Source organism: Heptranchias perlo, chromosome 36, assembly GCF_035084215.1.
Source record: "Heptranchias perlo isolate sHepPer1 chromosome 36, sHepPer1.hap1, whole genome shotgun sequence".
Classification (NCBI taxonomy): domain Eukaryota; kingdom Metazoa; phylum Chordata; class Chondrichthyes; order Hexanchiformes; family Hexanchidae; genus Heptranchias; species Heptranchias perlo.
The window spans coordinates 3,554,701-3,567,587 of NC_090360.1; the positions used below are offsets into that span (position 1 = coordinate 3,554,701).

The window sequence follows — 12,887 nt, forward strand, 5'->3', positions numbered from 1 at the left end:
GTTAAATCTTCCCAAGGAGTTGACACCACCCCTTTCAAATTACAATGGCATGAACAGCCCTTAACTGATCATGAATGTTAGGAGCAGCATTGCAAACAGGACAGCTCTAAAACGCAGTCACCAATGTGAGCGAATTCTAATGGAGTTACTTTATGTGCCAACATCAGCAAGGTGACAAAAAGGGTTAAGTGGCTTTTAAAACTTTAATTAAAGCATCAGGCCTGTGGGGATATTTAAAGTCCCTTTTTTCCAAATAATAGCAGCAATTCAAAAGAGTCAGGATCAGGTGGGTGGTCTGTGTCCATCCGAAGCCTTAATCTGACAGGGTGTGGCACTGTCTGTATTGTCCTCTACAAATAGATTTTAAAGTGACTGCCTCAAACGTCAAATACACACATTAAGTTAGGTCAGGGCACAATGTTCAAAAGTAAATTACAAAATCACACACAACTTCTCTGCCCATCAGATCTTGTACGCTGGTGAAATTCTATTTTCAGTCATCGTTCAAGCACAGACAACCTTTTGTTAACATCTACTGGTCACAATTTGTCTTCTCAAAAAAACAGAATGATATGATGCTGATAACTTGCCTTCAATTCCTACCACCAATTAACCAATGCGGGGGCCAACAATTCCCACCCCCTCCTTTATCTGACGGTCTTACTCAGGACACCCTGAAAACAAATTCTACTTTGGTTCAAAAGCTCTGTGTGACCGAACAAAACCAGCACGTGCTGCAATTGTGAACTTTGCCCACTCGCTACCATCTGTGAAGATGGGCCAGGCCGTGGATACAATTATCCATTGTCCAGAAGGAAAGAGCTGTTTTGTTTATTGCCCTTCAATTTTGTTTCAAAAATTACATTTCTTTCAACGACCTTAACTACCTGTTTACCTCAGGATAATGGTTTGCAACAAAACAAAAGAGCTCAGTAATTCTAACACATTATGGAAGGTTCTGGATCTACCCAAGATAATCCTGTGCCACTATTGATACCTATGGCAAAAATTTAACAATTAATCTTTTCCCAGATTATAAACTGCTGCTAAAATTGGGGCGGGGGTGAAAAGGGAGGAATGGTTTCAGAATGAAGCACTAAATGTAGCAGAGGCGGAGGAAGACCGTATAACTAACGTGGCTCCTATATCGCGAACTCTTACGAGGACAGCATCCAGTGGTTTGAGCACTTGTTAAGTTGACAGGCTGCACGTTTATTTGTAGAGGGTGAACTGAAAAGCCTTTCCTTGTTTCCATACTTTCTCATGTTGTATTGTCTTTTTAACAAATAGGGGTTGTATTCTCTAGAGTTTCGAAGGTTATGGGGTGATCTGATCGAAGTTCATAAGATATTAAGGGGAACAGATAGGGTGGATAGAGAGAAACTATTTCTGCTGGTTGGGGATTTTAGGAGCAGGGGACACAGTCTAAAAATTAGAGCCAGACCTTTAAGGAGCGAGATTAGAAAACATTTCTACACACAAAGGGTGGTAGAAGTTTGGAACTCTCTTCCGCAAACGGCAATTGAAACTAGCTCAATTGCTAAATTTAAATCTGAGATAGATAGCTTTTTGGCAATCAAAGGTATTAAGGGATATGGGCCAAAGGCAGGTATATGGAGTTAGATCACAGATCAGCCATGATCTTATCAAATGGCGGAGCAAGCACGAGGGGCTGAATGGCCTACTCCTGTTCCTATGTTCCTATAACAATAACAATACACACAATAGGTGTAACCGCACGAGGGGAAAGAAATCAATGTTTGCAAAAATAAAGCCCCGGATGCACTCACCTCCAGTGTCATTGGCACATTTTGCTTACGAACATTGTGATTGTGCTGATCTGTGTTGAGCATTATTACAGCATAGGCAAGTGCAAAGCAGGCATCATTGTTGTCAAACGGTGAGCCATTAATTTTCTGTAAAGAGGAAGAGGCAAATGCAGAAATTTCCCACTCAAAAATGCAATAACTGGTTCAAAAGGATACTTATCAACTAGAATCAACTCACAGGTAACTACTTTAATAAACAAAGTCATGACTTGCTTTAAGTTATACAGCCACATATTTTCTCTTTTTCCTCTAGATCACCAGCCATTGGAAATAGTAGCCAATGACTGAAGATATTTGTTTGATGCCATTTTGATTGCAATCAGATGCAGCAACAGGCAAAAACAGTGAACAAATTTGCTGTTCATCTTAGAGAGGAAAGAAAATAAAACAAAACATCAATCTACTCCCATTAATTCAGTTGTCACTTTTACTCAAAAAAAAATTATGCAGTAGTTCAAATTAAATAATTTTAGTGAAACAGTGCAAGAGTTTTTTTGGGTAGAATTGGAATTAATTAGAATCATTTAGAATTAAAAATAATTTGAATTTAGCAACTTTGAATCAAGAATAGACTATCAAAATCCTTTCTCCCTTTCTCTTAAGCCTCTTGCATCATGCATTATTCCCAGCCAAGAATATAAATAAAATATGCTCCCATTCTCCACCAAAGAGGTCCATGAGGGGTACTCAGAAACTTCCTCCACCCATCCCACTTTTCTCTCCCTCTTGTGGTAAAGCAGTATACATCTCACTTAGCATCTCCCTTGATAGCGCCATCGAGACTGGAACGTGCCTCATTGGGAAACCGTTGCCAGTAAGATCCACGTGTTACCACTCTGTTACATAATTTTAAAGTACAAACATAGATCCGTAAAAGCTAGTACTAACAGATAAATGGAACAGTTTATTTAACAGGAGTCTGCCAGCTGTAGTTCTGGAAGGTACACCAACAGCATAAAGGTAGGGTAGACAAATAGCCTCTGAAAAGCTGGTAATGGCTGCCAGCAAGTACCTGAACAATTTTACTATTCTTCAGGATTACCTTCATCACAAAAGCTTCTAAATGCTGACAACCTGTTATTTATTAGTGTGCAGAGTACATACGTGCCAGTGATCGGTAAAGACTTCTAGTAATCTGTGAATGACAGGAGCTTCACCAGGAAGTCTGAAGGCTTCTAGATACGAGCGCAATGCTTCATCAACTCTCAATCCTTGGAAAGTAAACGTCCTAGTATTTAAAAGCAGCACTCGTCAGTAACTGTTAGCTTCCTCAGAATTATTAAGAGGTCTTTAGTCTGTTAATCTTTAATGTAGCGCACAATGTAATCCAAATATTAGTAATTTGGGACCAATGTACAAATCCGCATTTCTTTTGTACAAACAAAATATGAAAATTGGAAATCTGTCCAGGTGGTAAACAAACCATAATTCTGTAAGGTTGCAGAAAACTATCATTTTCTTTATTTAATTTTAAAAGCAGATATTTGGTAAGGATCAGCCAATTAATGTATGATCAGCACAGGGTTTGCTGTGTGATGGTTTTACTTCACATGGAAAAGAAATAGTAAAGGGAGCAGCTGTATTATTTTCACTATGTCAGAATTAAAACTAGAAGAGAATTAAAAAGATAAAATGTAAAGCAACTTTCAATTTAAAGCACTTCCTCCATACAGTCTACTCCTCTTCATTCAAAGTCGATCAATTCAAATTATCTGATAATTCTATTTTTAGCACCAAATTCCCATTTTGTTGTGTTAGTCAATAGAAATACTTAGTTCAAAGTATTAGACAATTCAATTTTGTTAACGCAAAACATGAACTTTGAATCATGAGTAGACTGCATATGCAATGTGAAATAAATGTCATAATCTCCTCATAGAAGGTATCCTTAATTTCACTCTTGTATTTTAGCCCCACAGAGACCCACCATGCAGATCAATAGGTACCCTGGTACAATCAATGGTGTTTGAACCACCACTGAAACCTTTCCTATTGGGAGGGCAGGTAGACATGCCGACCTGTGCACGCATTACGATAGATACCAGCTGAAAGAAAGACTGCTTTGGCTTTTCCTGTGTGACCAAAGGTTTCCCCATGGACCGAATGTCCAGTTAATATTTGCATACACTAAAGGATACTCATTAAACATGGGTTTTTTTAAAACTAAAGTCTTCAAAAAAAAAGTTTCAATACCCAACAAAACTGTCCAGGAGTTCCATACTTTTCCGATCACTGATAAACTCGCCAATCATCTTTTTGTCCAATCGTGGATTTTCCCTCAGCCATTGAGCTACTTCACTGTTGTCCATAGGGGAAGCGAGCAGGCCCTTCTCCTGAAGGAACTGAATGCCTTTTTTTGGTTTTTGGTTGAACTGTTCCGTTCCTGTAATAAGCAACTTAAGGATGGGAAACCAAAAAAAAAAAAATCACCTTTTTGAAGTGCATAAATGTGCTATTAAAACAGTATATTTTAATGTTACATCAATAGGCTGCTTGTATGATTCTCTTAATTCACCTCCTCAAATACAGTAGCTCTCAACCTTAACCACCAGTATTTCACCCTCATGCTCGTAGCCCAAAATGTTTTCTCTGACACAACCCAAGTTTCAAGTGGATATAGTGCAAAAATTTTACATACCTATTATGCTTTATTAAAACACTAGCATAACTACAAGAAGAATTATTTAATACTTATTTTCACTTCTACCATTGCCAGCTTTTTCTCTTTTTGGTTTTGTGTACAATCTTGGAGGAGGTTGAAAAAGAGGAGGATAGAGAAATTTGAGACATTTCTGTTCCAGCCAGTCTTACCAATATCTTTTTCTTTTTACTCTCTTTCCATGGAGAGGTTCTTGATTTTGCTTCATATTGCCATTGTTTACATCACTCGATAATTTTGGAAATGCCTTTTTATTTTAAGTTACTTATTCTAACAGGTATCAGATGCTTTATGCATATCTTGTCACATAGTTATTTACACATCCTGGATGTGTTTTACTCAAAAACATTGGCAGTAAACATTTAAGAACTCCTCACACAGCAAGTTACTATTCAAGGTCAGTCTGTCAAAGGAAAGTACTTTCCCTTAAAAGGAGGGAAGGAAAACTGAATGACATGGGTCACAATCGCACACCTCGTGAGTGGCAGCTACTGAGCAGTATGCCACTTGTAAGCCAAGAAGAAATCTGAACAGGGGCCAAAAGGGGAATTCCCTTTTGAGCAAGATTCTTTCGAAGGAGGGTTTTATGGAGATTGTATCAGGTTATAGAAAGGAGGAAGCCACTCCAAGCCTGAATGGTATTATATGTCTATTCAAGTAACAATTTGTTCTGAACTAGTACGAATGCAACAAGGTTATTATTCACCATCTCATGAGCAAAGCAGTTGCAGTTGGGAGGGAAGAGCAAGAGAAGAGATTTTAAAAGATTAAGTACAAATTGGAATACAAATAGGATGCGTGCAAGTTATTCAAACAAAATAAATGATAGTTTTACACTTGCTTCAATGGCATAACTATCTTTGTAATTAATGCTCATAATTTTATAAATCACTGACCTTCTTCTTGCTTTTAATCTCCAATAACTCTTGAGCACTTGGTAGGAAAGAAGAAAATCGAGGTGGTTTCTTGGAAGATCTCTTCTCTACTGTAAATGAACACATCGGAGTTTGAAATCTTTTATGTTAATTTTTAAAACATGTCTATATATACTATAAGGAATACATTTTAACACATTTCCTGACCAGAAATATATTCGGTTGACGACAGAAATATTTGACCCCTGACAAGCCAAAGAATGATAAAAGAGTCTTTATCTGTAATAGAATAAATCTCAATCTCATGCATGAATGCTGATTCTGAAAAGAAGAAAGGATTTTAACAAACAAAGTCCATTGCATATTCAAAAATAGAACCTGGTCACATCTTAGAAATACAAAGGGACAGCGGAACTTATCCTTTCCATCCATCTCATTTCCAGAAGAAATCACAGATGGTTGTTGTGATACTGAAGATTTTCAAGATACTGAGGTGACATAGTATGGTTTCCTCAAATACACTTTGGCCATGGGAGGGCCACACCAGCCAAGCCCAAGCACGAACACTTCAACACACATGCACCAAGTAGGGTCTGCCAGATAACTATCAGGAGTGGGAACCATAGCCAATTTTTTTCCTTCCCCTAGCTCGTGGATACTGCAACCAAATATAGCACCCCGATTACACCTCGAACTGAGATACTGCCTAGCTCAGCACAGACCACAAATTAACCATGGGGGCTTTCCTGGCTGCAATTGCTAAGTACAACATATAATTATCCAGGAAGGGGGCCAACCATTTCTTTTTAATCCAAGTCCAAACCATAGGAAAGAAACTTCTATCTTACACACAACTCACATTATTTTCCCAACTGGTCTGTACTAAAATTAAGTAAAGTTCTATCCCATCATTTAATTCCAACTTGTCATTGCATTTGTCTCACAGAAATTTCCTATTTTGCACATCATATGCCAAAGTGAACCACTGCTAGAAGGGGTAGTTCCAAGAAGAGTGACCAATAAGATTTCCAAAGGACTACCACGCTTTTGTTTTGATAGGGACCTTGCTCTGTGGTCGAATTTTGGCAAAGACAAGTTCTTCACAACAGGAGCCAAACAGGCAAGTAATGGGAAAAAGCTTCAGGTACCTAAAAGCATAGATGAATTGTCCCTGTGCAGTGCTCAGTGTCAAGCTCTAATCATATGGCTCACAGAATAATTTGAAACAACCTGGGTCCTCTCCACTTAGCTGGAAGCAGCTGGAAGCTTTACCTGTTTCACTTTCCTCTTCAACCTGTCGTCCCAGTTTCATTTTCTGAGCCATAAGATGACCACTGGTGGGGGGGTGAGGTAGTGACGTTTCCACATCCAAAAGAGGTGAGCTGCCACTAGTCCCTGTCCTTTCAATACCTGCACAGGAAATAAAAGAAAGGAAGACAGACTTACATTTACATAAGGCCTTTCACAACCTCAAGACATCCCAAAGTAGTTTACAGCCAATGAAGTACTTTTGAAGTTTAGTCACTGTTGTATTGCAGGGAAACGCGGCAGCCAATTTGCGCACAGCAAGGTCCCACAAACAGCAATGTGATAATGACTAGATAATTTGTTTTAATGATGTTGGTTGAGGGGATAAATATTGGCCAGGACACCAAGGAGAACTCCCCTGCTCTTCTTCGAAATAGTGCCATGGGATCGTTTACGTCCACCTGAGAGGGCAGACGGGGCCTCGGTTGAACATCTCATCTGAAAGACAGCACCTCTGGCAGTGCAACACTCCCTCACTACTCCACTGGGAGTGTCAGCCTAGATTATGTGCTCAAATCTCTGGAGTGGGGATTGAACTCACAACTTGAACCCACAATCTTCTGACTTAGGGCAAGAATGCTGTCAGTGCCATGGCTGACAAAATTTCAAAGAAAGCACATTCTGCCAATTCAATTCTTTTATTTTAATAATCTATATATAAAAGTGAAAATATCTTTCTTCAATTCAATATAATTTCTTTGAGCAAACTACAATCATCTACATGGGCTGATAATTCTCACTCACAAGCTCAGCTGTAAATCCCAGTTCTCAAACACAAAGTCAGTCACAAATCACTCACCTTGCAGCCAATTTGAGAACATAGGCTCTGTAATCTGTAAAAACAATACAAGTGCAATAGATATTCTCCCACCAATAAAATTCTTTCTATGTGCAAAGTTGGTTTTTGCATCAAACATTGCAGTTTATGGTCATGAAATTATAACATATTAGCAAATGAGGGAATGATCATGAACATTCCTCTGCAACTTAGAAAATGTTTGGAATGATTTTACGTGCTGCAGAAGTCTATCTTTGAGGACACCTGAGCAAGAAGCGGAACAAATGTTAACAATTATCGTCCGTTTTTTCAGAATAAACTAGAAATGCTGTAGTTATTAGGAACATGAGTTAACATATTTTCCGATAATCCACGTTCACAAGACTGCAAGTCCTACGTCACAAACTCAGCATTCCATCACAAACAGTGAATCTTCAAACAGCAACAGATATCCCCAGGATAATGGCAAAAAAAAAAGTATATAGGGTAAAACTTTAAAAATTCAATCATCGTGGAAACAGCTTTTTAGGATATAAACTTTAAAAAATATTAAACATTTGACAGACATCTTCACTGACCCTCAAAAACTAGAAGCTGCGAAAATGTGACGAGTTCATTTCCGCGACAAGTAACTTGGATTCGCCTGTGCTATATTCCATGGGAGAGGAGAGAGATGCATTCTACAACCTTGCTTACACTTAGTCAATAATTTTGTTCACCTATTGCATTAATATTTACCTAGGGCTTGTCCTGTAATCTTTACACACTTGACTTGATGACATACAGGTGTCCCACTAGCACATTGGCATTTACCAGTAATAAAAATTCCAAATGCTAATTTCTTAAGAACCCTACTAAAACTGTCCAAGGTACAAAATAATGGCTAACTGCTGAAGCCTAACAACAACACACCTGTAAATTAACTATATGTTGCCTGCAGGAGTAATTGAGTTTTTAAATACACAGAGTAATATCTTCTCTTCCCATCTAGTACATGAAAGGACAATGGACATCTTTCAGCGAACTTCAAGACAATAATCCAGATTTTACAGATAAATGGATTACGTCTGAATTCAGCGTGACGTATCTAATTAAAGTTACTATCAAGTAATTCGAATGAGAACCACGCTTTCACTCTCTGCTCACATCATTGTGATGCAGAGCTGCATTCATGGCACTCTAACATGCAGCACTGCCCACTGTCTCCCATCCCCAGTGGGATTTTTATTGATTGACAATGTTGCTTATCGACAATTTCAGTTTCTTTCCATCATTAAAATGAGAACGGTGGCACAGGAGGCCTTCTGAGTTTTCTTTCAACTTTCAAAGCGTCCCTTTTTGGCAGAATGCAGCATCAGCTGCTTCCATACTGCAGCCAATGTTCATCCTTCTCAATGATTTATGATCAAGCTTCGTTCTGTAGTAAACCTGGTGATGCAACTCAGTCGCTCTAATAATAACTGAGGAAATTCAGTAACTCGGATCAGCTGTATCTGGGCTAATAGGACAGGAACTCAGATCAACCTAAGGGCAAGCCTTGCCCCTTGTCCGTGTGACGGGTGCAGCCTGCCATTTTTAACCTTTTTTATTTTTGTGCCACAACGTAAAGTCTTGGGATGTGGCTGACTCACAGGTGCAAATCACACCCCTGGCATTTGTCTGATATTGGCAACTCTGATTTTTGCTTGGTTTGTAAAAGTGAATTGTAGGAAAATGTATTGCCATTGAGTATTGAAACTGCAACATCAATAATTGTCAGCATACATATCACGTAACCCAAGCTTCAGCTGCAAAGTGAATAGCATTACCGTCATCCAACACAGATGGTCATTTGTGTAAGTATTGATGCTCTTCAACAACAGAGCCATCATTAAGCTTGTCAAAAACATTACATTCATTCTGGTGGGACTTGCCTATGTGAGGAGTACAGAGTCTACACTGGAACTATTCCTTACCATTAGTGACATCTTTGCTGTGGTTCATTTCTATTGTCAGTTTGCTTCCATCCCTTTTGTCCTGCTGTAAAGTATTATTGAGAACACGGGCTTGGCAATGAGCCTCAGTGCTGTCAATAACTGTTAGCAAAGCCTCAAGTGATAACAAGTGAGTGGTGTACAGTTGTCCAGATACAGGAAAAGCATTCTACAACAAGAATCAGAAAGAAAAGTTCAGTAAAATTGGCAAGGCGGATCCATAAATTCTAAATGAAACACATTTTCATCAATAATTCAATGAGATTGTTCAGTTGATATTCTTTTACATTCTGCTTACAATCATAAAAGACAGCAGATTTCAACAACAAGCTTGCATCGTGAAGGAAGGAAGCCTTGAAACAGGCTTGCATATAAAGCATATATTTAATGGAGATAAGTCCTGAACAGCAGGAACAGTTACACTCATTCTCATCTATGACTTTATAGTTCTGGAATTAATATCTTTCCTCAAAGTATCATGAAGCTGAACAACAAACTCAGATTAATAAACCATGTATTTGCAGTGAATGACACAAACCAGACTTGTGCTGTAACAGACTTTCTACAGCCCACTTTACATTTCCTCAATTTTAGAACCACAACTCCAGTAAATTAATATTCAAGTATTACAAATATTGAACTTCTTAATAAACCTCTTTACTTGATGAATTTAATGTGGCAAGAAAGTCCCTACACTTAACTGGGCCAATAATTCTCTGAGTCTGTTTACCAAAGTGTACCTTGGAAAGGAGTTTGGTAAGATCTTCAAAAAGATTACAACAGTAGAAATCACAGTCAAAGTTGATGTACAGCTCTGTGGCAAAGCTTGGAATTCGCCACAGTTGGACTAGTGCCTCCAAAGCCATCTCTTTCATTTCATATGGCATTTTGGGATTCTCCGAGGTGACTAATTCCATTAGTTTTTTCAAATACATCTAGGAAAAAAAATACCATAAATTTTCCATGCATAATGCCAGTCACAATTTCCTAATCCATATAGAACACATAGCAGACATATAGATGGCCTCACTCAGCAAGACACTAAATACTGTTCCCAATTACAGTTGCAAAACATAATCTTGTAACAGTGCAAGTGGACAACAGAAAGTTTGAAAAAATGTCAATTTGTTAATTCACTTTGGAATAACTTCCCCACCGCTATTGATATAATTTCTGAATCTAATGCAACAAATCAACCAGAATGAAGCATCCACATGGAAGGCAAAGCCTTTCAAACAAACCTATATTTTTCCATATCACTTGCAAACACTCAAGTTGCAAGAAAAACTATGATTTCATGCAAAATACTGGATAAATGTAACTTAGGTTCTTCACTATTAACAGATGCATAAAATGGTCCATCAGAAATAGGTAGGGAGTTTAAAATCTTTCCCTAAACAAAATGCATCTTGAAATCATCAGATCCTTTCTGCTTAGAGTGGGCAACTTAAAAAAAAACCATTAGCTGGAAACACTGAGGACATTTTGCAACTCATTTACCAGTTAAAGCCATCATCTCCATTACTGCAAAAGGACAATAAGAAAGTTATTGGGCAGAGGTCAATGAAGAGAAAAACTGTCTGGGGGTGTATAACGGGCAGCAGATTCACTATCACCAGTTTTACACCCCCGCTGAAGTTGAAAGTTCTGCCCATTATTGCAGAGATCCATTTTATAACCCAATTACTCTGAATCTATACCCTTTCAGGTCCAGTATATGTACAATCACCCTTTGCTGCATAGTTTTGCACTTCTCACATATTTCTTTTTGCTACAATTATAATATAATCCTAAATTGCTGGTGAAGATACCGCAATTTGTTCACTGAGTTTAAAATGAACGAGTATCGCAGTATCGAAAAATAATGTCCAAGTATTTGGTCCCCCTGAACTGAAGACAGTATCTTAGATCTCTAAACCAAGATTAATTTAGGATTCAGGATGATCATGACAATCAGTTGCTGTGAATGCTGATTATTGTACATGTGAAGCAGGTTCTACTTGACCAGATTACTGAGTTGAAACTCAATTCCATCATTAAATTTCACCTACCTCAAGTTGAAACTTAAGATGCTCCCTCATACTCTCAAACAAAAGGAAGCAGAGCCTGAGAGAAGTGGCATACAAATTAAGACGCTCCACAATTAACAGCTGAAAGACAAACAATATGCAAGACTTTTGTTGAATATCCTCAGATACAAAATCACCAAATGTGCTCAGTCCAAAAAATCTGATGAAATACCAAATTCTTACCTGAAACAGGTGCCGACAGAGTTCATCTTTAACAAGGCCAAGCAAGGATATATAGTTAGCAATGTGCGCTGATTCCAATGCAATAGTAAGCAACTGCAAGCCCATATGAATCATGACATCAGAGTTGTGGCGGTCATGTGGATTGGTGAGGGATATAAGGAAACGGAATAGCTCCCGTATACAAGGCAAGCCATACGGAACGAGGGCTGCACCTGAAAGACACACGCTCATACATTAGTCTGAATGGCCCAAAGTTGCTCGATAGTCTGAACTGTGCTGAGGCATGGTGTCTCAGTGTGATGGAAAACAGTTTGATTCAAGCTTTTAATCTTAATCTCACTGCTGAGAGGAGAAAAAGAAAAAGAAAATTGGAAGGAGAATCTTTACTGGGCCATTCTTGCATGTTTCTTGATTGTCAACCAATAGCAACACTGTTGGTGACCAAGGAAAAAGCTGCTCCAACTCAGATCCTATCCGCTCAGCTGTTGGTGTTTACTTTAGGGAGGGCGAGAAGTGAAAAGGGAACAGAGTTAGAAGACAGCGAGGACAGAAAATCAGGTGGAAAAAAAAGTGCGCTCTTATAGGAGGAGAACGTTTACACTCAAAAATAAAGAAAATTGCTTTCGAGAAAAACAATATTTAAGTCGTTCTGAATGTAATGTTAAAGCATTTTACAAGTTAGCATAGTGTAGAACCTATTCCCATTTCAACTTTCCAAGTTCAAGGAATAAGTTTCCAAAGGTAGGCCAAATCCACTTGCACCTTTCAGTCAATAACATTTTCTGTTCTTAATAAGACCACAAGAGATAGGAGCAGGAGTAGGCCATTCTGCCCCTCGAGCCTGCACCGCCATTTAAAGAGATCATGACTGATCTGATTTTTACCTCAACTCCACTTTCCCGTCCTTTCCCCATATCCTTTGACTCCCTTGCTGATCAAAAATTTGTCTAACTCAGCCTTGAATGTATTCAATGACTCAGCCTCCACAGCTTTTTGGGGTAAAGAATTCCAAAGATTCACGGCCCTCTGGGAGAAGAAATTCCTCCTCATTTCGTCTTAAACGGGCAACCCCTTATGCTGAGACTACGCCCCCTAGTTTCAGATTCCTCCATGAAGGGTAACATCCTCTCAGCATCTACCCTATCGAGTCCTCTCAGAATCTTGTATGTTTCAATGAGATCTCCTCTCATTCTTCTAAACTCCAATGAGTATA

The 12,887-nt window shown here is 38.6% G+C and overlaps 1 protein-coding gene across 3 annotated transcripts in view; it reads right to left on the minus strand.

Moving 5' to 3' along the window:
* The window catches only part of gbf1 (golgi brefeldin A resistant guanine nucleotide exchange factor 1), a 186,558-nt gene that overhangs the window by 47,774 nt on the left and 125,897 nt on the right, over positions 1 to 12,887 (minus strand). For all 3 annotated transcript variants that reach the window (XM_067972404.1, XM_067972405.1, XM_067972403.1), the window contains exons 12-20: positions 11,675 to 11,886; positions 11,474 to 11,572; positions 10,163 to 10,357; positions 9,405 to 9,591; positions 6,636 to 6,773; positions 5,385 to 5,473; positions 4,023 to 4,225; positions 2,934 to 3,057; positions 1,791 to 1,916 (exon numbers count right to left, since the gene is read on the minus strand). In XM_067972404.1, coding sequence (XP_067828505.1) covers positions 1,791 to 1,916; positions 2,934 to 3,057; positions 4,023 to 4,225; positions 5,385 to 5,473; positions 6,636 to 6,773; positions 9,405 to 9,591; positions 10,163 to 10,357; positions 11,474 to 11,572; positions 11,675 to 11,886 — 1,373 coding nt within the window. The remainder of the gene's footprint in view (positions 1 to 1,790; positions 1,917 to 2,933; positions 3,058 to 4,022; positions 4,226 to 5,384; positions 5,474 to 6,635; positions 6,774 to 9,404; positions 9,592 to 10,162; positions 10,358 to 11,473; positions 11,573 to 11,674; positions 11,887 to 12,887) is intronic.